At 44.5% G+C, this 26,195-nt stretch overlaps 2 protein-coding genes across 3 annotated transcripts; both read right to left on the reverse strand.

Moving 5' to 3' along the window:
- Positions 1 to 11,070: 11,070 nt before the first annotated feature.
- On the reverse strand, positions 11,071 to 14,167 carry dmrt2a (doublesex and mab-3 related transcription factor 2a). Of its 2 annotated transcripts, XM_085366927.1 has the most exons (4): positions 13,802 to 14,167; positions 12,445 to 12,547; positions 11,460 to 12,170; positions 11,071 to 11,372 (listed from the first exon to the last, which is right to left on the reverse strand). In XM_085366927.1, the coding sequence occupies exons 1-4, from the start codon at positions 14,165 to 14,167 to the stop codon at positions 11,071 to 11,073; spliced, it is 1,482 nt and encodes a 493-aa protein (XP_085223053.1). The 2 variants fall into 2 exon arrangements, with proteins under 2 accessions (XP_085223053.1, XP_085223052.1); XM_085366926.1 differs by having other exon boundaries at positions 11,071 to 12,170.
- A 7,850-nt stretch (positions 14,168 to 22,017) lies between these two features.
- On the reverse strand, positions 22,018 to 24,608 carry dmrt3a (doublesex and mab-3 related transcription factor 3a). The gene is made up of 2 exons (XM_085366928.1): positions 24,209 to 24,608; positions 22,018 to 23,030 (listed from the first exon to the last, which is right to left on the reverse strand). The coding sequence occupies exons 1-2, from the start codon at positions 24,606 to 24,608 to the stop codon at positions 22,018 to 22,020; spliced, it is 1,413 nt and encodes a 470-aa protein (XP_085223054.1).
- Between the last annotated feature and the right edge of the window lie 1,587 nt (positions 24,609 to 26,195).

The following is a 26,195-nucleotide window of genomic DNA, read 5'->3' on the forward strand; positions in this document are numbered from 1 at the left end:
GCAAAGCTTTGGAGGGAATGATGAGTGCTTGCTCCAACGCGGAGGTTTTATTGCAGTGGTGCAAAGCTAAAGCATTAAGCATTAAAAAGTCCCTTTAAATTTTAAATGTTCCCTAACAGATGAAGCTCTAATCCTAACAAACTTTAATTGAATAAATATTCATCTGTAACCCGACAGGTGAAAACAAAAACTAAAAGTATGAATGTAAATCAGTGACGTTGGTTAGGGTGAGCAACTGGTTTTGTGTAACTGCAATGGAAACGTTTAAGCTTGAGCTTTTAGACATTTTCAGTTTCAAAATGTTTCTGACAGCTTGAAATGTGAAACCTATCAAATTTGTTATGATCTAATAATAAATCCCTGATGTCGAGCGATTGATATTTCTGATTGATTACAGAAGTCCAATATAAAATAACATCTGAGATTTTCTTAGAGACGTAAACTTCTGCAGATGAATAATTCCTGTTATGTGCTTTGACATCGAATGTCTGAATGAGGAAAATGAAACATGAGTCGGGGTAAGAAAAGCAGCCTGTGGGCCGGTTAGCTCCACATCATAGTAGCTAAAGGTTTAGGTTAGCCCTCACTCTGGAAATAAAAAACTTCTCATCTCAGGATTAACAAACTCCTTAAATCCCTGTGCAAACATCCGATGGATGCAGTACAACAGGCCCAGTCCACAGAGGCCACCTCTCAGGAGTCGAAGGATCCATTACCCCAACTGCTGTTTTGATGACGCAAGGATCCTGTCATGCAGGTGGTTTTAATGTTTTGGCTGGGTCTAAAGAGTGTCACATTACATAATGCACACTTTAACACTGTGGGTCTTAAATATAAATGAGGGCAGAAAAGCAGTGGATTTAAACTTGAACGTGTCATCCTCGGTCCCTGGACTTTATTGTGGTCCCTATTTTTATCGCAGCGTGTGTTGTTGTCAACCACACGTTTAATACACAGTGTTTGGTTGTGTTTTTCACATTGTCTCCGATCGTGTGGTGCAGAGGTTGTCTAAAGCTGTTGTGTTACCCTTGTGTGGACGTAGCCCAAGAGAGAATTTAACGTCAAAACCAAGTAAAAGCTGGTTGGAGCTCATATCCAGCCCTCGAGAAAACGATGCTGAGACAGTCCAGCACTGTGCACACGGGGCACAGGTGTGGCTACAACTCTGAAACAATGTGAGTACTTCAGAATAAACCAGGCGCTGCACAGAGTACACAGAGTTCATGAGGGTCATTGCAAAATAAATCTACTCCCTGTGGGAGCCTTGTGGTGAACAAGGCTGTGTAAAATGTGATTCATTGTTCTTTAACTCAGCAGTGTTAAATAAAACACCTCGTGCTAAACATGGACACATTGTTTGCCTGCGGGGTGGGTGTGTGCATTTGAATACACTCTTATAGTCCTATGCAAATCGGAACATTTAAGTGTTAACCTTGGCAATCGCGGTGTTTACTCTAGTTACCATGAGCCAGGTGCGGTGGCCATTTATCACTGCAGAATTACAGCTGCACCATCTGCACCGACCTCCGCGTGCAGCGTCACTCACGGACTCTCTCATTCACGCCACAGCGACACAGTGCAGCGAATCACACCGGAGGAGCTGCAGAAGGCAGCAAAAACAACGAGCCGACAGAAATAACAGCTGTAAAGGTGTACAGAGCCCGGCGACAGCGCATTGCTCGGGATTATAGTATTTTCTTCTGGTGACAATGCAACACAACCCATGTTTCCATAGCATTTACATGAATGTTTAGACTGGCAAATTCCCTGTAGACGCTGAGCAGGTGGAGAAGATGTCATTGTTCCTACAAGTCACCAAATAAACAGCTTTTCTTGAATAAAGAGAAATGAATAAGAAACAACGTCTTAAAAGAACAGCAATGACATGAATGGTTCATTAATGGACCAATGTGGGGGTTTTTTCAAATCCAGCAAAAACTAGTGTCTTAAATGTTGTGAAAGAAGCTTGTTTTTGTCTCAGGATTCACCTTTCTGAACATGTGCTGCTCAAAGATTTACAACTATTTGAATAAACTTGCAAATGTGGCTATCAGCTGGATTTGAAGTGACTGAATTTGCCTTTCTCCTTGATCCTTGCGTCAATGTTTCAAAATGACTCCAGAGAACACGAGTCAAACTTTCACATTGCTTCGACTTGCAAATTCATTCTGTGGAAACAATTAGTCCTGAGGCGAACAGAACAAAGACGGTGAAAAATTGTTGTACACGAAGCGAAGGCGTGCGGCGCGCTCGCTCCCTCTGTGCAGGCTGAAGAGGGGCTGATTGTTTTATGGGCCCAGGGGAGAAGCTCTGTTTGCTTTCAGGCACACGTTAACAGTTCATTTGTTTTTCTAGAGCTCCAAATGTCAGTTTGTGGTGCATCGTTTTCCCTAATGTGAGCAGGAGCGCTGGGCGATTCTCAGGGTGACCTGTGCAGCAAGTACAGGTGCCAGCTGGAGAAATAATTGGTTCCTACCCTCAGGAGGCAACAGCTTGCACTACAATGCATCATTGTTGGGCTGTAGTGGACACAGTTTGCAGATTTAAATATGTAATGATCGGCTGCTTAAACGGCACAAATTATTTCAGTTACACTACACAGCTGTGTGTTGTTTCTCATTCCCCACATATCGAGTACTGTGTCGTGGTTTACTTTGCTGGACGGTATTCGGCTCTTCTTTTCAGTTTGTTTTTTAGAAGAACACGTTTAAAGTTGTCCTGCTTACCACTGCCTTGCAGTTTTACTTTGTATTAAGTGAAATCAACAGGAAACAGGAAAAGTTTTGACCAGCTTAATTTCTGATGCCGTCTTTTTCTAGATATCCAGAGAATCGTCCATCCTACCCGTCTCTTGTTCTGTCTCCCGTTGCCCCGTCGTGGTCAATGCCTAGCCCTCTCCGAGCTCGGCTCTACTGGACGGTTCGTCCTGTTAAAGGGAGTTTTTCTTCCCACTGTCGCCGAGCGCTTGCTCATAGGGGGTCGTATCATTGTTGGGGTATACTGTTGTGAATTGGTGCTATGTGAATAAACCTGAGATAAATAAGGCAACAAGTGAAGTTTCAGCTTTTTGGCAGAATCTTGATGCTAACTTTACAGCCTCGTTTCAGTTGGTCCATCCAGGCAAAAGCAGCTTTGCTGAATGGGAAAAATGCACAGATGTGGACAGATGATAAACTACGTGTGTGTGTGATTATCATCGTTCTTCCCCAGTGTTCCTTCTGTCTCTGCGTTTAGTTGATATCTTTTTCCTGTTTTACTTTGACTGTTAGCGTTGTCTTCCTTTGAGTTTCACTTCTACCCTCGCGACTGTGTTGACAAACAAAGGTTTGTCTCGCCTCAGACCTCACAGTCCCCACTGAGCCTTCAGTGTGGACGCAATCATCACGAGCATGTTTAAACTGTTGTTTAGTTTAAATTTATTTCCTCACAGGGTTCAAAGTATAAATACACACCCAAATATATACATACACTCCCACTAATATTGGTTAAATGGTACTTTAGCACTTTGATCAGATACTGATGGTAATTCTGGATGAAGACTTGACTCCAACTGGAATTATTCATTTAAATTGGATGGTTTGTCGACATGGACTCGGCATTTAAGTTTTCAGTAGGGTTGAGGTCAGGAAAGATCATTCCAGAAGCTTAATGTGAGCCCGCTTTATTTATTCCAATAAATAAAGCAGTTCTGACATGTGTTTGAGATCATTGTCCTGCTGGAACATCCAGTTGTTTGGAGATTATTCTCTTTCTTCATTATACTGTCCATTTTTTGCACTGGCAGCAAACCAGCCCCCGTCATAAATTCAAACTTGTGTGTCAGAAGAAAAACTCAAAGAAATCACTAAAGGCCCAAAATTTGTGTGACATTGACACTCATCGTGAGCGTATGTGAGCTGCAGTGATGTCCTTCCACTTATTTCCTGTTCACGGTTGTTTCCAGTGTCGTCTGTAAAACGTTGATTCCTGCAGGATAATGTGAGGTTTGAATTTCACATCCTGTTAGGCACAAGTGGAACATCTCACCACCATGAACGCTCAGACATGCCACTGCACACTGGAAATGTCATATATTTTATTTTATTGTGATATCTCGAAAAAGAAAATAATGCTGGGGTTTCCTTGTCTTGCACCTCCGTTTATAAGGACTGAGAACCCTGCGCTATTGTCAGGGCGGATTCTTTACGTGGATACATCTTTGCAGCCTTTTTTGTCACTGGTACTGCAAAACTATCATAATTGTGTGTGTGTGTGTGTGTGTGTGTGTGTGTGTGTGTGTGTGTGTGTGTGTGTGTGTGTGTGTGTGTGTGTGTGTGTGTGTGTGTGTGCAGGACTTTCCCAGCCTCCTTAAGCTATGAACCGCCAGCATGTTGCCCCCATTGGCCCCCGGGCCTGTCAGCTTCGACAACATGGTAATTAAGTGGGAGCTACTTGTCAAAAGCTGCAAGGCTACACATTTCTTATTGGATTACAAGGTGGTGGGAAGGAATGCAGGAACTGGCCGGCGTTCCTCTCCCTGCTGCTGGTACAGGAGGAGGGAAAAAACATGGGTGGAATGAATAGAGAGCCTACCCTTCCCTTCACGCCCGCTGATCGCTAATGCAAAATAAGGCATGTGCCATTTATTTCAAGAGTCAAAATAACCCACCGTGTGATTTTTCTGGGAATGTGTGGGTGTGTGGGAGGGTTGAGTTTGTGGTGCTTAATAGATTCTTAATGTGCAAAAGATTATCAGATGGGCTAAGAGTTGCTGCCGTGACAATGGCAACAGTGGGACGGATGGCTTGGTTTAACACCTGGAGAAGGGTTCGCCGGTGTGTGCTTGTGTGTGGGTGTGTGTGTGTCTGTCATGGATTGAGCCGACGCAGGCGGTGATAAAGCAATAAACCCGGCGCACAGTCACTGACAGGGCAGCCAAATGCTATATGGGCAGCAGAGGAGAAGAATGGAGCTGTTGTATCATAGCAGGGGAACTCCGTACAACACCATCCCTCCGTTTTATTTTCACCTTTTGGACTTTTGTTTCAATATTTCTGACTCACTGCTACAGTCCAGGCTGCTGTCATGGTCTCTAGTTTACACACACAAATCCAGCCTATCAGATGCGTCTCTGCCCCCATACTGGCAACCGCACAACATAATGACTTCAGAATAAGGACACCATCTGCATTTTCTATAAGCCTTTTTTACTGTATAGAGGTGAATGGACGCTCACAGCAAAACTGCACCAAAAGCATAATTAATTTGGTGGGTGCATTGTTAAATTATCAGCTACCATTAATAAGCTTTGATAATGAGCTGCATTTATAAACTGTGCAGGTGCAAAATTAGCATATTCAGTGCAAAGTAAAGCATGAAAAAAGCTGTTTGCACAATGAAGTTTGCACAGCCACTAACAGCTCCAACATCATTGTGAAGTTTGCGGACGACACTACAGTGGTGGGTCTTATCACCAACGGTGATGAGACGGCTTACAGGGAGGAGGTCAGCGCCCTGACCCACTGGTGTCAAGACAACCATCTCACCCTCAACGTCGCAAAGACAAAGGAGTTGATAGTGGACTTCCGGAGGTGCAGAGAAGTACACACCCCCATCACCATCAACGGCGCTGCTGTGGAGAGAGTGAGCAGCTTCCGGTTCCTTGGAGTACATCTGGCTGAGGATCTTACGTGGTCAGTACACACAAACAAAACAGTGAAGAAGGCGCAGCAGCGCCTCTTCTTTCTCAGGAGACTGAAAAGATTCGGCATGAGCCCCCGCATCCTCAGGACCTTCTATCACTGTGCCATTGAGAGCATCCTCACTGGATGCATCACCACCTGGTATGGCAACAGCACCGCCTACAACTGCAAAGCTCTCCAGCGAGTAGTGCGGTGCTCTGAACGGATAATTGGAGGTGAGCTTCCCTCCCTCCAAGACATCTACAGGAAGCGGTGCCTGAGGAAAGCGGGGAGGATCATCAAGGACTCCAGTCACCCCAGCCATAAACTGTTCAGACTACTTCCATCAGGAAGGAGGTTCTGCAGCATCCGGTCCCGTACCAGCAGACTGAGAGACAGCTTCTTCCATCAGGCCATCAGACTGCTGAACACGTCATAGACACCTCAGCTTCACTACTGGAACTTCAACATTATGCACTCCACACTGTATATAAATGCCACTTGTTCTGCACATATTCAACTCTGTATATTTTATATATTTTATTATTATTATTATTATTATTATTATTATTATTATTATTATTATTATTATTTATTTATTTTTTTTTTTTTTTTTTACTATTTAATTTGTAAAAATGTGTATACACACACACACACACACACACACACACACACACACACGTAGGAAAATATTTAGTATACACATCCAGAAATGCATACACTATTATATATTGTACATATATTTATTAGTTTCAGGTTGGCCATTCTTGTATTTTGCTCGTTTGTGTTGTTGTGTTTGCACATCTCTGTTGCTTGTGGGGCTCGCACACAAGAATTTCACTCGCATGTGCTGTGCCAGTGTGCCTGCACATGTGATGTGACAATAAAAGTGATTTGATTTGATTTGAAGTGCTCAGGAAGTTTTCACATAATTACAAATGTGCAAAAGGCACCAACAAACTGTGCAAAGAGTTTCCTGTTTATTTCTGCTGGACATCCTAACATGGTCGTCTGTGGGGACTGAGGGACTGAGATTTCCTCTTGATGGAAACCAAATGCTCCCAACTAAAACTACAGAGACACACCCTTTAAAAAAAGTATCCTCACATTAGCTCAGTGTGGTCATTTGGGTTTTTGTGAATCCCCAAAATTAAACAACAGTCAGCAAAGGAGAACATTATTGTCAGAGAAAATATACTTCATCATGCTTTAGTCAGAGCGGCGATGCTTAGTTTTTTATACATATACCTGAATGTGAGTAATGAATGTGTGAGCACTGAAATGCAGCCATATGTTTAACGTGGACATTCGACTGTATGAGCAACAAATGCATTCAGTGACCTCTGCTCTGCTGTTTGCCTTGAAACAAGAGCCATGAAAGACTGAATTCCCAGAGGTGTGTGTGTGTGTGTGTGTGTGTGTGTGTGTGTGTGTGTGTGTGTGTGTGTGTGTGTGTGTGTGTGTGTGTGTGTGTGTGTGTGTGTGTGTCTGTTCATGCTGTGATGAAGGAGAGAGACTGAAGTCTCTAAATGGTAAACGACACCTGTGTACGCCAAACAAAATGCTACTGTGTGAACTACAACTGCTGATAAGGGGGAGGGTGGAGGGGTGAGGGGCGCCGGGAGGGGACCCCAGGGGAGCGACTTAACAAACCAGTTCTCTCTGCTGACATGCTAAATCGCACACTTTGGGAATGAGACTGTGAGGACTTCAGCAGATACTTATCAGTGGCGGTTAGTGCAGACAAACACTGTCACCTTCTGCAGAGCACACACACACACACACACACACACACACACACACATTGATAAGTCATAGATAAAACACTGTCTTCATTGTGCTCTGAGTACATATCAGATTTGATACTTTGGGGCTATAGATGGAGTATGTTTAATCTGTAAAAGGCTGTGTAAACAACACTGAATTCAGTTGAATTCAGAATGAAAACACAGCCTGATACAGTCAACATCTTTAAAACGTTAAGCTCTCATATTCAGTTACACTTTGTAAACCATGTTTAATCCACAACACCCTTCTTACAGCGTCTCAGTGAACTATGCACAGCATGAATCAATGTATAAGAAGATGGCTGCAGCCACGTCCAGACGAAGCTGCGCTGTGAATCCTTGAGTTAAACCTCTTTGACAAATAAACGGTGACTTTAACAGAGAAACTGAGGACACTGCATGAAATATGGTGGCAGCCACAACGTAAGCTTGCCCTGAATCGTACACTGCTTCATCCTGCTTTTTAACTCTAACAGGGATGTTGCAAAATGATTGTGATATTATGTTCAATAATACTTAGAACTAGCAACGGATACCATAAACTCCCGAGAAAGTGTTTGCTGAGTAAACAGTAGAGAAACAGGTGCACACAACCAACCACATGTGAAAACAATCTGTGAATGAGGACAGGACAGACGGGGAAACTAACACGAGACGCTAAAAGACACTAGTGCTGACAGGTATGGCGTTATTTTTGTGCCACTATTCTGAGCGCACGTAAAAATAATTTGAGCGCACGTAATAAAAGTTTGCAGGTGCAGGTGTTGCATTTTGAAATGTGAAATTTATTTTGAGCGAAGAAAAGCTCAATTTGAGTGAACAAAATTCATTGCTGCGTGCAAAAACTGTATTTCAGTGTTTGCTGTTATCCACACACACACACACACACACACACACACACAGCAGCCCCTCTCGCTCAGTTTTTACATTTGCGCTCGCTCCCAATGTGTCGCTCTCAACATTTCTGCCCGTGCGCGTTCAACTCTTTCTCTACACCGTTATATTTGTGCCACAAAACCAGCCAATCACAGACTTGGATGCAAAAAAATCTGATTGGCTGTTTTGATCTCCAATCAGCTCGAAAGGACGAAATGCAATATCCCAGAATGCATTTGGTCCAAAACTCAAACGAGGCAGTGGCGGAGTTTGAAATATTCCTCTGTCTGGGTCATAAAATAAACTTTTAAGATATTTTCATGCGAGAATGTTTCTGTGTAAACTTCAAATACCTGCTCGATTTATCAACACATCACATATTTGCATAAGTGCTCTAACGTATTCGGAGGTGCGTACTTGTGTTCTCGTGTACTCGTGATACGTCATCAGTCGGAGACCAAGTACTGTTCCAATTCAAAGTACGCATCAAGCCGAGAACACGAAAAATTCCCGATGTGTTCTCGCTCCGCCTTTTTTTATCGAGCATGCATCTTTGGTGACGTGTGTGGACTTGGTACAGCTAAATATCCCAGAATGCATTTCGTCCAAAACTCAAACGCAGCAATGGCGGACGAGCGCGGCTAAAAACTTTTAAATATTTCTCTTTCTGGGTCACAAAATAAACTTCTAAGATATTTTCAAGCTAGAATGTAGCTGTGTAAATATTCAAATATTTGTTCAGTTCTCTTCCAAACCCCAGCAGCTGTCTATTGTAATTTTTGAGTGTCCACTAAAATCAAAATAAAAGCGTTCTAACATCTTACCTGCTTGTTTTTATTAAGGCATACATGTACACTATACGGACTCGCGTACTTGAGAATTGAGAAAGGGGCCAAGTTAACCATAAAAACCCTGAAAACCATCAATTTCACACCCGAGCCTTAACTCTCGCGGCCCGGTACCATCTAAGTTTAAAAGTAGGAGCCAAATCGTCCTCACAATGCAGATATGTCCACATCACCAAGGTCCCCAAGAAGGTGAGTAAACATACCCACACACACATATTCGTTTTCATATCTTAGTGAGGACATCTCATTGACATAATGCTTTCCCTGGCTGCTCAGCCTAAACACAACCTAACCGTACTCCTGACATTAAAACCACATTTTGAGTCTCAAAAATGCCTCAAACGCGTGGACACAAGCATTTTGTCCCCATAAGTGAATGTTGGTCCCCACAAGTATAGTAACATGCAGGTTGTCTGTCCTCACAAAGATGTCTTAACATGTACACACACACACACAGAGTGAAAAACAAAGTGCAACCGCAAGCTACTTAAAGTGATGTAAGTCGTCATCGGTGACACAAAATGTCATCGTCTGGCCAAATCCAATTACAGCAGCAACGAGGAAGCTGTTCAAGACAATCACACGCCCACAGTCTCTGCTTTACGTGAGACGTCTCAGCAGGCTTAAAGAAGAGAAAAGTAAAGGAAAAATGCTTCTTTTTACCAGGCGAGTGGTTTCGCTGCAGATTCATGCCGATGAAACGTCCGTGCCAGAAACAAGAGATTAGTGACTTTTTTTAACCTCCTGTCTTGTTCATTATTGCACGGATCAGAGTTCTGCTGCTCATGTGAAACCCGTGTTTGGAGCTTCCTTTCAACACACACACTCACACACACAAACTCACACACACACACACACACACACACACGCTGAGAGGCTGTAAGTGGAAAGGAATGAGTGGAGAAATGCATCATGAACGGATGAGATGATGCTGCTCGCAGATTTATGAGCCGATATCGTGTTTCAGCCCCTGAAGAGCATATTTAGTCTACATCCACTCTGTCACATCCACACCTCATTTATGTGGTTTACTTGTGAAATTTGTCTTTGTGCAAAACTCTAGTGATAAAAACATTCCTGGGATTTTCTTTTTCTTAGTTTTTCACTGAGGCTCTGCAGAAGTGATGGGATATTGTCCGCTACATTCATTTGAAACATATTTTAGTTGTCGCAGAGTTACTGTAAAAACTTAATGACCCTGCAAACGACTAAAGTGCAAAGGTCAAGGAAACAGGTTTTTAACCACGTTATGGAAAAGTAAGGTTAAAATGTCTGCAGGACGAGTCTGTAACTCTAGTTCCCTTTTCTTAAAGAAGCCCTGATTATAGTCGAGGAACAGCTCGTCTGAATTTATGCTTTTAATGGGCACGAAACAAACGAGGTGTTACAAAATGAAGTATTAAGTCTAAGCCCAAATATTAAATTATTAATAGTGCAACATGAAAAAAATGATTAAAAAAACATTAGGGTTGTGTGTGTTTCCGTCAGAGGACTGAAGTTCCTCGTGTTTCTGCGTCCGGCCACAGTCGTTCATCGCTCGGTGCAGACTAACTTCTGACCTAAACAACAACCCGCTCGCACTTCCAGCCGTCACAACTCGAGTATGAAATGACATCGGACACTTTTTATGGAAGTTCAGTCTTATAAAGTTTATTGACGTGAGGGAAACATCGACATCGTGTTTAAATACTCGACACAAATAAAGTTATTCAAACATGCGCGTGTAAAATATTATACACTGTACATAAATATTACACTGAAAAAACAATCATTTCAAACTGGTCTATTTTCCGATGCAGTGCTCACGTTTACATTTGACCCCGAAAACCACAACTGCAGCTGATCTCTGGCTGAGACAAGCCTCGTGTTTATAGTGCAACAAAGGACACCTCGTGGATTTTAATGGAATGCTCGACTTATGGCGGGCGTGGGCCGTTTCAGGATGGCCTCCACGGAGAAGGACAGAGACTCGCTGGGCGCCATCTTGGTCCCTACAGGCTTCGACAGAAAGTCTTTGGCGTACCTGTCTGCGAGTTTTACCGCCTGAAAGTCTTTGGCAGAGCTCTCCCTGTACTTGCGGGCCGCCTCCTCTAACAGCTCCTTGCAGTACGGAGCTCTGAGCTCTGGCCCGGACCCGCCGCTGGCTTTTTCACTCAGCGAGTGCTGGATGAGGGAGTGAAAGGAGTTGAGTTTCATGGAAGGCTTAGCACTGTCCTTGCTTAACTTGCTGAGGACTTGGCTGGAGTTTTGGGAATGAGGGTGGTTGGGGAAAGATTGTCCAAAGCTCCTCTTAGGAGGAGAGAAGGCCGAGCACTCCCTCTGCTCCCCCTGGGTGACAGCAGGAGGTTTGGGGTCGGGCCTCTGAGGGTCTGATAAGTCCTGCAGAGCAGCGGCTCGGGATCCCTCCAATTTAGCAGCGAGCGCGGCCTCCTGCTCTGGCGGCTGACTCTCAGCGGGCATCGCTTTGGGCTCCCACACAGCACCGGGCTTCATGTTCTGCACCGCCGTGGCGTTAAACAGGCACTGCTGGTACAGAAGAGCGTCTCCCAGGTTGGCTGCGCCGCGGGGCCACATCACGAAGCCACCTCGCGACGGCTGCAGCGGGTAATGGTGGTAGGTGGTCGCCACGCTGACGTTGGAGGAGATGAGCTCGACGTTCCCAGGGGTCGAGGGGTACTGCATGCCCAGATCCAGGCAGTTAGGGGAGAGGAAGCTGCACAGCTCTTTGGGCTGCGGCTCGACCGGAGCTGCCGGCGAGTAGGCCGTCTTGTAGGAGTTGTACTCAGACGAGTGGTGGACCAAGCCGTTGGGGAAGAGGAGAGAGCCTGGAGCCCCCTGGTTGTTCTCCATCAGCTCTCGTTCTTTGTACTCCCGCTCCAGCATGATGGTTTCCAGCTCCTTGTCTGCAAAAGCCCTTCTCTTCCTCATGCGGTCGCTCAGCGGAGGGGGAAGAGACGGGTTGGCTGCCAGGAACGGATCAGACTGCACCGGGCGATATCCTGTCATCGAAAATCAAACATTTACTTCAACTTTTATGACATCGAGTGTGTTTGGAATTATATTACGACACCCAACATAGATAATAATCTAATTAGCTATTTATACTTTGTAATGCTGCTAAACGAGTTAGCGTATCACGTGCCAGAGTTTTACTGCTTACAGATGTTAGCACGTCCTTATCGCCCCGTTGGTGTTAAAGGAAAAAGAAATGTAAGCCCCGCTTCGAGTGAAGGAGAGGCAGAAGAGGAGCTTTTCTTTTTGTCTGAGCCGTACCTTCGAGGATGCTTTTGGCGAGCATGGTGGACGGTCGGATGTGTCGCTGATATATCGTCCTCCTCTCTGCAGGAATTGGTTTCCCGGATATGCCTTTCTTATCCTGAGAAATTAGAGAAACAAAAGAAAAATATTTAAAAGACGCTGACAGAGTGTTCACCTTAATCCTTGTTAAAATAACTGATTTTTCACAGCTGAGGTCCAAGTCCCATGTATGTTTGGATAATAAAAACCAGCCTCTTAATAATAATCCAGTTAAAATATGGGCAGCGACACACATTTCTCGTGTTATTACAGCCTTGAAAAGGCCTCGAAACAGCCCTAAACAGGACGGAGACGCAGGCCTAACAAGTCAATCTAACATTTAACACATTTAGTTTTTATTTTTTTGCAGTAATAGAAATGAGAGAAAGTGTTTGTTAAAGATATAAACTTGGACATTTAACAGGAGCTCAGCTGATGACACAAACTGGGAAACATTCATCTGGTCTCATCTTTAAAATGCTGGCGCCGTAACAGTTTCGCTCTTTTACAGAAATATGCGCAGATTTTTCACACACACATGGAACAGCTGTGATTTTGTGTTTTTATTCAAATTCTCTTCCTAAGCCTTTATTTGGGGGAAAAACAAAATATTCCTCATTTGCTGAATGAACCTCGAAAACCTCCAACGGCTCCTCGGATGTGCCTTTATATTCGTGTTTGTTCAGTGAAGCTAACAAAGCGATATAAAGTGCACGCTGAGCGACTGCATTCACGCTGAACACTGAGCCTCGGCTTTACTCTGATCAGCTGCAAGCCCGAACACAGAGCCTTTAAAATAACACGGACTGCGCTTCTGAAGGCTTCGGGTTCTTATAAAAACTTTGGAAGAATCAGCGCAGCGATTTTCTTTTTCTTCCACTGTAGCACAAAGGTCAGTGTGCAAATGTGCCGCAGTTATCAAAAACAACACGAAGAAGCGCTCGACTTTCCCACAGACAAAAGCAGAAACTGCCCCGTTTACAAAAGAAGGACTTCAGCACAACAGAAGCTGCAATCACAGAAGCAAGGCCTGATTCACTAACACTGAGGGGTCAAAGGCCACAGGTCATTGTAGCGGCTCCAAGTGCCACAGCTTGCTGTGTGAGGAGATAAATATGTTGAGCTGCCTGATTTCAAACAGTCCTGATCATCTGAACTTTCCGCTGAAAACCCTGAGCTGCAGGGCAGCAGTGATCCAGGCTCAGACTTCCAAGCAAGCAGCTGATTAACCGGAGACGCTTCATCACACACGTGAGTCCTTCCTGCGTTATTAGCGCGAAGCACCTGAACGCATCAGCACAGCACCTCCACCACACACCACCCTCAGTCTCACCTCCGTGGCCTGCTGCCTCCTCAGGGCCACCTGCGCCGCCATCACCCGCTGCCGCTCCACCACCAGCAGGCAGTTGGCGCACTGGCAGTCCCTCCAGCGGCAGAAGCGCTTGTGGCCCTTCAGGCAGGACACCACGCCGTGGTTGCGGCAGCGGGCGCACTTCGGCGTGCGGCTCAGTTTCCTCTGGTCACCCGCGCACATGGGGCCCGCCCTGTCGCGGCTCTTAGTGCCGGGGCAGTCGTCCTCTGAGGCGGCGTGGCCGAGCTGCGGAGAGCCGGGGCGCTCGGAGGAGTCGGCCAGCTCTTCGCTCTCCGTCTCCAGGCTCTCCACGTCGATCTCCAGCTCACACCCGGAGTTCTCTGACATGTCTGCCGGATTTAAAGCCAGTTTGTACCTGGAGACGAATACGAGTTATTAGATTAGATCAGGTGAGAAAAACTGGCACTTATAATATGTAAATATCACCTGCTTGTCAGACTTAACACACCAAATATTCCCATTTCCTCATCTGGACAGTTTCATGAATTATCCCAAACTTTCAGGTCTGTCATTTCTTATTTAAAAAATAATAAAATAAAAATATTTTAGTCTAGTAAGTAGATTATCTACAAGAATAAAAAGATAATAATAAATCTGTTGTTCGTTTTTTTTTAAATTTAAAACAGTTTGAAGTTTTTCAGAAGGCTGAACATTTATTTTTATTTACAGCTGTGAAATATTTTAACACAGCAGTTTGTAATCAGAGAAAGTGAGGCCTTAATAAAACCAGAACTAGTAAAACTCCAACAGTCTGCTGGATCTCAGAGGAGTTTGTCACATAACCCGGGATATTTGGGTCACGCTGGCTCACAGAGTTTAATTAAACCGGTTTAATTAATCTGCGTCTGAGCGACTGAGCCGAGAAACACTTTTAAAAAACGGAATGAATTTTACCTCCAGGAGTCCAGCAGGGCGGGGCAACGTCGTTAACACCGTGATGAACGCCACACTCACACACACACGGTCCAGACTCAAGCTTGTAATTAGCCGTTAATTGAGCGGATAAACGCAGACGCGCCGGGGACGCGTCCAACTTTCCTCTGACTCGGACACAAGGAGCCACACCGCTATGAACCGAAGCAGGCTGCCCTCTGATTGGCTCATTTACAAACACGCAAAGAGCCAATAGGAGCAGGAGCAGTTATGCAGGGGGCGGGCGGAGCGTCGGCCACAAGCACCGCGCGCCCTGCGGTTACTTCAGGAGGTCACTTTCCAGGAAAGACAGGCCGAAAGTGGGAAGATGTGAAAAAGAGAAAGTCGTCCAGGAAACCAGCGCAACAGTTTATCACGTCGCATGTCTGCGTTTAATTTCAGGTTCGTGTGAGCAGAAACGGAGCTTCAGGCCTGGCTCACTGTCCTCTGCGCGTCATGGAAATCGAGCTTTTTAGTTTTCAGCTGAAAAAACGAACAAATGAAACAGAATTTTCCAAAACTGTAACTTTCAGTGAGCAAATGAGGAAAACTGTCATTTATTGATAAGTAAACCTTTAAAAAGAGAAGATGATATTATAAAGATTGAAAAAAGATTGAACCTGGTGGATTCACTTCCTGACGTCATTATTCTGCTGGGCCTCTGCCCACAGACGGGGGTGGGCGGGGCGATACAGGTGTCCTGCGGGTTGTTACAGTCCGTGCAGCTGGCACAGATAACCGGGGAAGATTACCGTGTTTTCACAACAATCACACCTGAGAGAAAAACCCACCGTGTCAGCATGAAGAGGAGCCCCACACAAAACAGCAGCTGGAGGATACGGAGGCCCAAATGTGCCTCAGACCAGCAGACGCGTTATATAGAATATCTGAATATTATATTAATACATCTGATTATTATTATTCGCTGCTTTTATTTTGGAAATCCACCCTCATAATTCTCCTTTAATGCTATAAACGGCTGAGATGAAGTCCCGGGTGTCTGAGTGCTCTCTCTCTGGTCCTCAGTGTCTTTTTCACCCGTGACACTAATGACTGAACGTGGGCCTTGCACGCGTGCATCTTTGTTTGCGGGCTGCTGATTGAGAGTCAGCCTCACAAAGACAAAAACACGGACACGTGACATTTATTCATTGTCAACCGACTTTCACGGGAACTGACTGCGGGACAAAGCACACGCGCACACAGGCCTTCACAGTGGACGGCAGCGCTGACTGCTGCGAGTTAATGTCACGCATGTGCTGCATTGAGAAAGAAGGCCGTGGGACTTTGTCCTGCGGGATTTTTTCAAACTAAAAATGTCCGCATATTTTTAATTTACTGTCACTGTGCGCATGCGTAATATTAAAAAGAGATTTTCTTAAATGACATTTTTATCTGTTTATAATTCTCATTATCATTAAGATAATATAAGAATTCAATTAATGTGATTTTTCTCCGGTGCAAATTTAAATATAGTTACAGACTGTTATTAGCTCTTTGTTTTCCGTGACGAGTTCAGATCTTTATTTCTTATTTTCACGGAGGACCTGGTCCCGCTTTGTGCTTTTCTGGCACGCGGACTCAAGGTGAGCCGGTGTTGTGCCAAAAAGTGATCGCCTGGCAAAAACTGATGTCCAATGTTTCCGTGTATTTTTTATGTGTAATATCAGTTTTTCAAGTATCTTTACAACTCTGTGTTATTGTACATTATAACCAACCCGCTCCTTTATCCCCACCTAAAATATTTTTACTGAATATCGTAATATTTGCTGCTGTGCTCTTGGCCAACTTACTCTTAAAAACACATTTTTAATGTTAATGAGTTTTTTTTAACTACATAAATAAAGGTTATATAAAAGTCGCTGCCAAATGCAGCTTCTACCTTGTTACACGAATGTTGTTTGTGGCTCAAGATGACTTTGTGTCATCCAATTTGACATGTTTCACATATTATAGCCCAACAAGTTACTTATAGCAGTTTAAATACGAGCAATCACTTTTTGGCAAATATTAAAAGTGCCAAAAAGTGTCCGCAGGTGCAGCTTTATTTGCTTCTTCGTCTTAATTTACTGCGGAGGTTACGAGCAGCCCACCCGCGGCTGCTGCTTCCACGCCGGGAATGCTTTGATCCTGAGAGCGGGCCGGAGGGCCGGACAGGCGGGTCGCGCAGAGCCGGACCCTCCAGGAGAAATGTGGACGTCACGGCCTGGAGGTCTTTCAATGACTTTTCAGAGAGGGGTTATTTTTGAACTCTTCGGAGTTCCTTGAAGGAATTATATGGATCCGTGAAATAGTTGTAGGCTTTAAGGAGTTAATCTAAGGGATGTTTGGTGAATTCCCAAGGCCAAGGAATTTCCAGGTTTTAGCTGAACTCCGCATAAGGATTTTCCAGGGACCTTTAATTTGATTTAAGAAATGTAGCTTGTTAAAGGGTCTTTGCAGGGAGTCCTGATTTTGTATTGATTATTTATTAATTCTGATATTTTTCCTTCGTGGAATTTGATCATTTTGCGGGTGTTCGCTTATCTGCTCAGAGGTTGGGGTGTATCAGACAGTTAGGTGAGGACTCTGGGAATCACTGATTGGGTTTTAGGCACTGATGGAATTTCATAAACATTCACGGGTCTGTTAAGTCTTGATTGCTTTAAAAGAAGCTTTGAGAAGAAAATGTAAGTTAATATTAATTTTAGGTGCTTTGCAAACCCCCCTCAACCTTTTTGGGGTGTTGTAAGAGAGATTTGCTCCACTTAGCAATTTCAGAGGTTATTACGAGGAAACCCAGAGATCCTTGAACAAATTCCATGATCACCTCAGGAATCCTGAGATCTTCGATCAGTTTTCCTGGATCCTGGAGTGGTTTTGAAACATTACAGATGTTTCCGGCCTGTGACTTTTTTAGAGTATTTCCTGAAACCAGGAAATCTTAGTTTTTGTTCCCTGAAGATTTTCTGTGGGGATGTTCAGCGGGGTTCCCTGTCCAATGTCACAAATGCGACAATACATCTCCTCAGACAGTATCGCCCCAGTTTGGATGTTCCTGATGTTCCTGTAAAGAAACCAGTCTGTGATAACCGAGAGTCATTAGTCATCTCATGACTTTTATTCATCTGAACCTTCGAATGGTGTCTCTTTAGTATGATTCCATAAACATTTTAGGAATAGTTTTCCACATTTCGTTGTTGTTTTGTGGGAGTGGCTCCCTGCCTTTGATTTTCCTGCACCAGGTATTTCCCCAAAAACAAACGTAAGAAGACAGAGTTCAGGTCCAACATGACATCATGAAAATAATTTTAAACAGCACAGGAAACAGTTTTCAGAACATTAAAGGCTTCTTTCATTCCCACAGCGTGCACAGATATGTGACAGTGTGTGTTTATAAAAATCATGTGTTAACTGCATTTGGGCTTTTTGTGGAAACATGCAGGAAGCAGCGATTTTGGCTGATATGACCTTTGCGTGGATGCAGACACACAGTCCTCACATGCTGTCCAGTTTACTTTGGGCCTGATTGAAACAGCAGCATCTCGTTGGAAGCGTCCTGCTGTGCATGCCGTAAAGTGTAACAGGAGCTGTGTATAGACAGAACGAGCAGCGTGGGATCACTGGGGATCCTGCTATGTTAATTAGCCTCTGATGGACCGACAACACATGCAGCTGAATAGAAAACCAGGCGGGGCGACATTTGTCTCTGTCTGAAGGAGGCTGACACCTCGACCTCTCATGGCCAATGTGCAACAAACAGGAGGACGTGTCCTACAGCTGCCTGACAAGCTTCATCCACGCTTTTTACTTTCATCTGCATTTGCTGCACCCAGCCAGTTCCCTGTAACCCGACTGCTGGTCATCATGTGATAATTGGGACATTTTCTCTGTGAGAAAGAGAAGCAGCTTTAAAGTAAACTTACATTCCTTCAGTCTGAGTTTGCACTGACATTATCGATGCACTGAATAAAAGATGTTACTTACAAGCTCCCCACACTTTCATTTGGAGAATAATATCGTTGTGATGTTTGTGAATTACACTTGTATCATATCCAGAAAACTTTCCTTTTATCCTAGTTTCACTTTTATGTAAAAGTATTGTATGTAAAAAATATTTATGTGGATAGAATTTTTTAGCACACAAGCATGCGCTGCAGTTTAACAGGAATGTGAAGTTTTTAAGATTAAAACGTGACATTCCTCTGTTGTCCACTGGGTGGCAGCCTTCAGCCGGAAATCCAGCGATGTTCTGTTATTCTTACTCCACAAAAAAACAAACAAACAACAACAACAAAAACAATTGATGTAAAAGTTCCTCTCGTTGTTTGAAAGAGTCCAGATCATTTAACCTCTTTGCTATAATTAAACTATTGATTAATATTACTAGTCTGCATTTGATCAAAAGTCTTCTGCTTTGGATGTAAATTGGATTTCTTATTGTGGGGTTTAGATTACATTAGCTTCAAAGATATTTCATTTTTTACATTTTACAGCTGGTTACACTGTTTAGCTCAATTTTAGTCATTAACTATCAGCTGGTAATATTTAACCTTTCCTCATTATGTAGCAATTTACACACACACACACACACACACACACACAGCCTGTCAGATCGGATGTTGTGACATTGAGAAAGGTCAGTTTTACCAGGAATATGATGGCATACATGTGTTGGCTCCACATCCAAACACGCTGAATCATTTCATAATGTGAGCACAGCACAGTTAATGCATTTCACTGAGTCTTTCAACAGCTTACTGTAAAGGAGACTGAGCAGTATGACTTGGTTAAAGCCAAACCCGTAACATTACATATTTCTTGCTATTAGAAAGGTCAAAGGTCAGAGCAGTGACGACATTGATTCCGGTTCAAAAGAGCCAGATTTCATGAAAATGAATGGATAGTGCAGGAAGAGTGGCTGTCTGAAAATTAGATGGATTATCTTTTTTGTTTTTTTGTATTTATAATTCAGTTTCCACATTTCTTCCTTCCAGGAGTCCAAAAAAAAAGAAGAAGAAAAAAGAAAGAAAGAAACTAAGTACAAAATTAAGTTGATGTTAAAAGTGTTCTCATTAAATATTAGGTATAAAATCCGTTAATGAGTCACATGTTACTACTTTAAAGTAGTTTTTTTAAAGAAAATATTTGGTAAATGAATCAATTAATGGAATAAATGTTTATGTGCTGAAGATGCAGGACTGAGGCCAGAGCTCCTGTTTGTCAATATCAGTGTGGTACATAAAATGTCCAGTAAAAGCAACAACAACAACAATGATAATAATAATAATAATAATAAAGAACTGGCAGAAGAAAATAAAAGCTTGTTATTTTGCGGTTTGTCCACCAGAGGGCGCTCTGCAGCTTCCCTGTTGGCAGCACACCTGAGTCTGAATCCATATATTGCAAAGAATTAATCAATAAAACAAAGATTATTTTTAAATGGCATCATTATATTATGTCAGCAAAGCCTCATAAATATGTGACTGCACATGAATGTTAGGAAATCTGTTTGTTTCATCAGTCTGAAAGACAAAATAATAATATTGGTCAATGAATCGGATTCTTAAACCACTCAATAAAATATCCCAAAAAAAAATGTCCAAAATAACAGACAAACAGATTATTTTATTGATAATTTGGTTTCACGTGTCTTTCCGCGTGTATAAGATCACTCTGACGCTTCTCTCGTGTTTTGCATCCACATTTTAATTAGTAAAGCAGCAGCTGTCAGGTGACTGTAGTGCAGTAAAAACAGTGGCGAGCAGCACACGAGGAAATATCACTGCGCTGTCACAAAGCGCAGAAACAGTTGCCGAGCTGTCCATGAGCAAGGCAGGGGTTCAGCTTCCGGGCGTGTCCTTCCTCTTTCCTGCCCACACTGTCGGGGATTCTGTGGCTTTCATTTCTCACATCACTCGTCATCGTTACATCTACTGTTTTGAAAATCTTCATTATCCACGTCACGAGAGTCTCCGGCGCCTGTTTGTGGTTTATGTGCAAAGGACACCACGAGATGGCAGCACGTGACAGGTTTAACGTGAGGGGCCGCGCGCTGAGCGAAGGAAACGTGGACTAGCGGATATTCATTTGTGTATTTCTGTGAGTAAAAACTATTTGCCCCCCACGCGCGTGGATAATTTTGATCCACAGATTATTCACAGCACTGTCACTTCTCTGTTGTAACTAGAAAGTCACGTATGTTTATTTTAATCCGCCGCAGCTGCTTAATCCGGATGTTTCGTTTTACCTGGTTCTTCCCTCGTTGGAATTTGTCACCTTTGGAGCGTCTGAACAAGCGGAAGCTTAAAAGCTGGAGTATGTGATTGGTCTGCAGCTGCGCAGATCATCAACACGTCACAGGTTTAAATACACGAGCACTGAGGGAGACACGTGCTCTTATTATTGCGTTTGAGATTTTTAAAGCGCTGACAGCCTGACTGACGTCACTGTCTGATGACGATCAGTGTTTGTTTTTCACTTTTACAGAAACATCTTCGACATGACACCAAATATCTAAACAGTGGGTTTCACGAGGCTTTAATCATTTTAATAACATGAATATCATATTTATAATCTCGTGTTTTGATGCATCGAACTGAGATTATTCATTAATCAGATTTTTTAAAGCTGATTTCAGATCCTTCTGTTCGGCTTTTACAGGTGATATGAAAACATTTCAAACAAAAACAACATCACGTGTCTGTGAGGAGTGCGCTGACGGTGCCACGGGTGACAGAGATCAGGCCCACAGCACACTCACAAACATATTAAATGTTTCCAGTCCTGATTAAATTAAGGTTTTATTATTACTGCTGCTCCATAAAACAAAATCATTATCGGGGATGCTTCCATATTTTGCTTCTATTATTTCTTATTATCCTTTGGTGTCACGCGTGTTTTATGTGTGGATGTGAAGCCGGACTGTGGGCAGACATGTTGTAGTCTCGTGTAATCGTGACTGAGTGTGTGTGGCCGACACGCAAGAAAACAGCCTTTATCCGTTTGGACTACTCACATTTATTTGGCATTACTCGACATGCAGCCGTGATCCGGACACGGCAGATTTCACAGTACTACACATGCTTACAGGAAACAGCTGAGACGCTTTCAGAATAATGAGTCTGTTACATTCACCCGCTTTGGTCGAGTCCAGTGTGGGAAGCGCGAGGCTGATGTTTGAGGTTCATCGGAGTGATTGCTCCCACGGCTCAGCTCAGACAGGACAGTCCACGCCGTCCACGCACACGTCCTGTCACGGTGACACATGTTCCTCAGTCTCCTGTTCAGCTGGAGGAGTTCAGGATGCGGGAGTCCGCCGAATCTGAGCGCTCCTCGTACTCCTCATCCGGGGAGTAGAGGCCCGGCTTGGGCCCCAGCGGGCACCCCTCCTCCTGAATGCCCACGCGCGGCTCCTCGGAGGGCCTGGAGGGGAGGAGGGTTGAGCCTCGGAACAGCCCGGGCCCGCCGGGGGCGCCAGGGGGGAACGGGGACACGTACTGCGCCGCGGAGCGCAGCTGGTACTGCTGCTGCAGGGCCACGGAATTCCACAGAGTCACGTCGTTGTGCACGAAGGGGCCCGCGTGGCTGCGCGTCAGAGAGCTGCGCAGCATAAGCGGGTAGCGCGTGGGCTGCGGGAAGGACGGGTGCTGCAGGGGGACCCCCAGCGCGCCCGTGGACACCACCCCCGCGGCGGAGTCGGAGGTGAAGCGCAGCGAGTCCGGGACCCGGAAGGCGGAGCCCACGGACCACTTGGCGGAGGAGGACGCCGGGTGGTAGGAGCCCAGGCCGGGCTCGAACAGGTGTCCGTTGGAGGGCAGCACCAGCGCGTCCGCGTGCGCGTCCGCGTGCGGTGGCGCGCTGGCGTCAGGATTTCGACTAGACAGCAGCACCTCGATGGCCCCCACCAGGTCGCCCCCACAGCCCCGCAGGATGAGCTCCAGGACCGGAGGCTTGTGGGCGGGGAAGATCTTCTTGAGCACCTCGAGCGGGGGCCGGTTGGCCCGGAGGCTGAGGGGCAGCGTGATTGAGCCGCCGAGGCCCTCGATCAGCACGCCCTGCTCCGCGGGGCTGGCCGGATACTTCTGCGGACTCTCGGCTTTGGCCTCCTTCTCGGCGCTCCCGGCTTTAGGGAGGCCGTAGCGGCTCTCCTCTGGCAGGGAGGGGGTCCCCGGAGGCTCGGGGGTGTAGCAGTTCGGTTTGGAGGCCTCCGGTGAGCTGACCGCGTCCTGCTCCTTCTCGCTGGAGCTCTCTCCGTTCTCTCCTGCTGAAACCTCGTCTGCGCCGTCCTCCGTGGACTCTGCGGGTCAGAGAGTCACAACTTTATCGGCGTAAGCACAAAATCACGAAAGAGTGTCAGCATCCACAGAAAACTTTAAGCACACCCCTAAGCCTGTGAGCTCACAGGCGGTTAGTGCGAACTCCTCACCCGCCTCACAGTGCAAACACCTCCACGCTCCTCACGAGGAAAAGCAACACGCCATTAATCGCGTGTCACGACTTGTCCGCTACACGTAGACGTGTGAGGATTTATCTGAGCCTCCTCACAGAAGCTGTTAACGCAGAGTGCTGAGTGCGCGCGCCGTGGGATCTTTGACCGCAGTTTGCAAACACATGGCCTGTTGCTCGGCAACATTTCATCCGAAGCTGACCTCCTGTGAGAAATATGGCGATTATATTCGATCGGGCCTGTCCGCCGCTGATTACTGTAATCTTTTACAGTCACGCAGGAAATGAAAGCGCGCGTGTCCGAATCCGTGCTTAAAGTGTCAGGAGCAATAAAGGTGATTCGGGCAGGTGGATGGAAAGTAATTATTCCTTAATGGTTCTCACAGAAATCATTTCCACGCAGGTCAGCGAGAACTAAGCACATTTTATTTTATATAAATTATATAGTTTCTATATTTATATAGAAAATAAAATTTCTGCGTGAAATAGAAGAACATTATTAAAAGTTCAGCAGCAGAAAAAACGTCTGTAATAATTCAATATGCATCATTATTTAAACAAATGTTAAAAACTGAATTAATTCATATTGTTTTAAAAATGTCAACACGTCTTTGTTTGATTTCGCTTCAGTTTTATTAAACGTCTCTTTCCTGAAACAGCTCATCTCTTCATCTGTTTCCTGACTCGCAAAGTGAAACCTCGTATTTGCGTGATTATTTCACAGAAATCGGAGTGATGTGTATCGATCACTTCAGCTAAATGTGTCATTATCAGTGCAGTCAGACCGGCGAGCAGTGCTGAAATGATCATTTCAGCTTTTATATTGTTTCACATCCGTTTTTGTTTGACCTGAAAACGGTTTTAAATAACAAAGTCACAATGTTTATACTGTGAGTTTCAGGCCTTTAAAGATATTCTTATTAAAAAAAACATCCCATAATTTCGAGGGTTTTTTTCTTCATTCCAGACAAACAATAATTGTTTAGAGAGTCAAATATCTCCCCCCTGCTCTCCCCCCTGCTCTCCTACCTGAGCACAGCGGTGCTCCGGGCTGCCCCGGCTCCGTGCTGCTCCACCTCAGCTCCAGCTCCTCGGTCCTCGGCGGGGCTGGCTGATTCCCCTCGCCGGCCCCGGCTAAGCCGATGCCGGGCAGCACTCTGAGGGACTCCGGGATGAGGCTCTCCAGGCTCTCGTTTGCCTGCTGCCTCCGGAGCGCCACCTGCGCCGCCATGACGCGCTGCCGCTCGATGATGAGGATGCACTTCTCGCAGGTGCAGTCTTTGAACCGGCAGTAGCGCTTGTGACCCTTGAGCCAAGACAGCACGCCGTGGTTCCGGCAGCGCGCGCACTTGGGGGTCCTCTGGAGGGGGGCCCGAGGCTGTGACACCGGAGCCCCCATGTAGAGGTACGGAGACCCATAACCGTTCATTGCGTCGGACTCAGCGTGTTTTCCAGCGTGGACGCGGGCGCGAGAGTCGCCGTCGGCCGCAGCAGCAGTCAGAGAGGTGGAGGTGGATGGAGCTGCTGTGCTGCACGCATGACAGGAGGAGGATGAGAGGTGTGGGCTTGTAGTGGAGGATCCACCTTTCCTCAGCTGACAGCACTGATACGCATCAGCCTGACACGCTATTGTGGAGACGAGCAGTAACCAAACGCGTCAAAGCGCCTGCGAGGATCAGATAACAGCAACGACCTCCCGAAGCACCGGACACGCTGCTGGAGGCGAACACGTGACCCTGGATCCGAAATGAAACCCCGTGTTACAGATTTATCAATGAAGTACAACATTACTGCAATATTACTACAAGATTATTCCAATATTACTGCAACTTTACTGCAATATTACTGCAAGATTATTCCAATATTACTGCAACTTTACTGCAATATTACTGCAAGATTATTCCAATATTAGTGCAAAATTACTACAGCATTAGTGCGATATTACTGCAATATTAGTGCAACATTACTGCAATATTACTGCAACATTAGTGCAATATTAGTGTGATATTAGTGCAACTTTACTGCAATATTAGTGCAACATTAGTGTGATATTAGTGCGATATTACTGCAATATTAGTGCAACATTACTGCAATATTACTGCAACATTAGTGCAATATTAGTGTGATATTAGTGCAACTTTACTGCAATATTAGTGCAACATTAGTGTGATATTAGTGCAACATTACTGCAATATTACTGCAACATTAGTGCAATATTAGTGCAACATTAGTGTGATATTAGTGCAACATTACTGCAATATTACTGCAACATTAGTGCAATATTAGTGCAACATTACTGCAATATTACTGCAACATTACTGCAATATTAGTGCAACATTAGTGTGATATTACTGTAATATTACTGCAATATTACTGCAATATTAGTGTGATATTAGTGCAATATTAGTGCAATATTAGTGCAATATTACTGTAATATTAGTGTGATATTAGTGCAATATTACTGCAATATTAGTGTGATATTAGTGCAATATTACTGCAATATTAGTGCAATATTAGTGCAATATTACTGTAATATTACTGCAATATTACTGCAATATTAGTGTGATATTAGTGCAATATTAGTGCAATATTAGTGCAATATTACTGTAATATTAGTGTGATATTAGTGCAATATTACTGCAATATTAGTGTGATATTAGTGCAATATTAGTGCAATATTAGTGTGATATTACTGCAACTTTACTGCAATATTACTGCAACTTTACTGCAATATTAGTGTGATATTAGTGCAATATTAGTGCAATATTAGTGTGATATTACTGCAACTTTACTGCAATATTACTGCAACTTTACTGCAATATTAGTGTGATATTAGTGCAATATTAGTGCAATATTAGTGCGATATTAGTGTAAGTAGCTCAGAGAAAAATCACTCTGCAGGACACACTCGTATGAAGATTTAAGAGCCTCGTGTTATTTCCAGGCACTCGATTTGTTTTGAGCCCCTTTTTAGCAACATTAGCGTCGTACACCACACACACACACACACACACAC

Source organism: Diplotaxodon limnothrissa, linkage group LG12, assembly GCF_057381915.1.
Source record: "Diplotaxodon limnothrissa isolate DT_005_m linkage group LG12, D_limnothrissa_male_GT1.1, whole genome shotgun sequence".
NCBI classification, from domain to species: domain Eukaryota; kingdom Metazoa; phylum Chordata; class Actinopteri; order Cichliformes; family Cichlidae; genus Diplotaxodon; species Diplotaxodon limnothrissa.

Coding starts and splice junctions, on each gene's coding strand:
- dmrt3a (XM_085366928.1), bottom strand. CDS start 24,608: ATGAACGGTTATGGGTCTCCGTACCTCTACATGGGGGCTCCGGTGTCA. Junction 23,031..24,208: donor CGGAGCACCGCTGTGCTCAG/GTAGGAGAGCAG, acceptor TCTGACCCGCAG/AGTCCACGGAGGACGGCGCA.
- dmrt2a (XM_085366926.1), bottom strand. CDS start 14,167: ATGTCAGAGAACTCCGGGTGTGAGCTGGAGATCGACGTGGAGAGCCTG. Junction 12,548..13,801: donor GGAGGCAGCAGGCCACGGAG/GTGAGACTGAGG, acceptor CTAATTTCTCAG/GATAAGAAAGGCATATCCGG. Junction 12,171..12,444: donor CGCCAAAAGCATCCTCGAAG/GTACGGCTCAGA, acceptor TTTCGATGACAG/GATATCGCCCGGTGCAGTCT.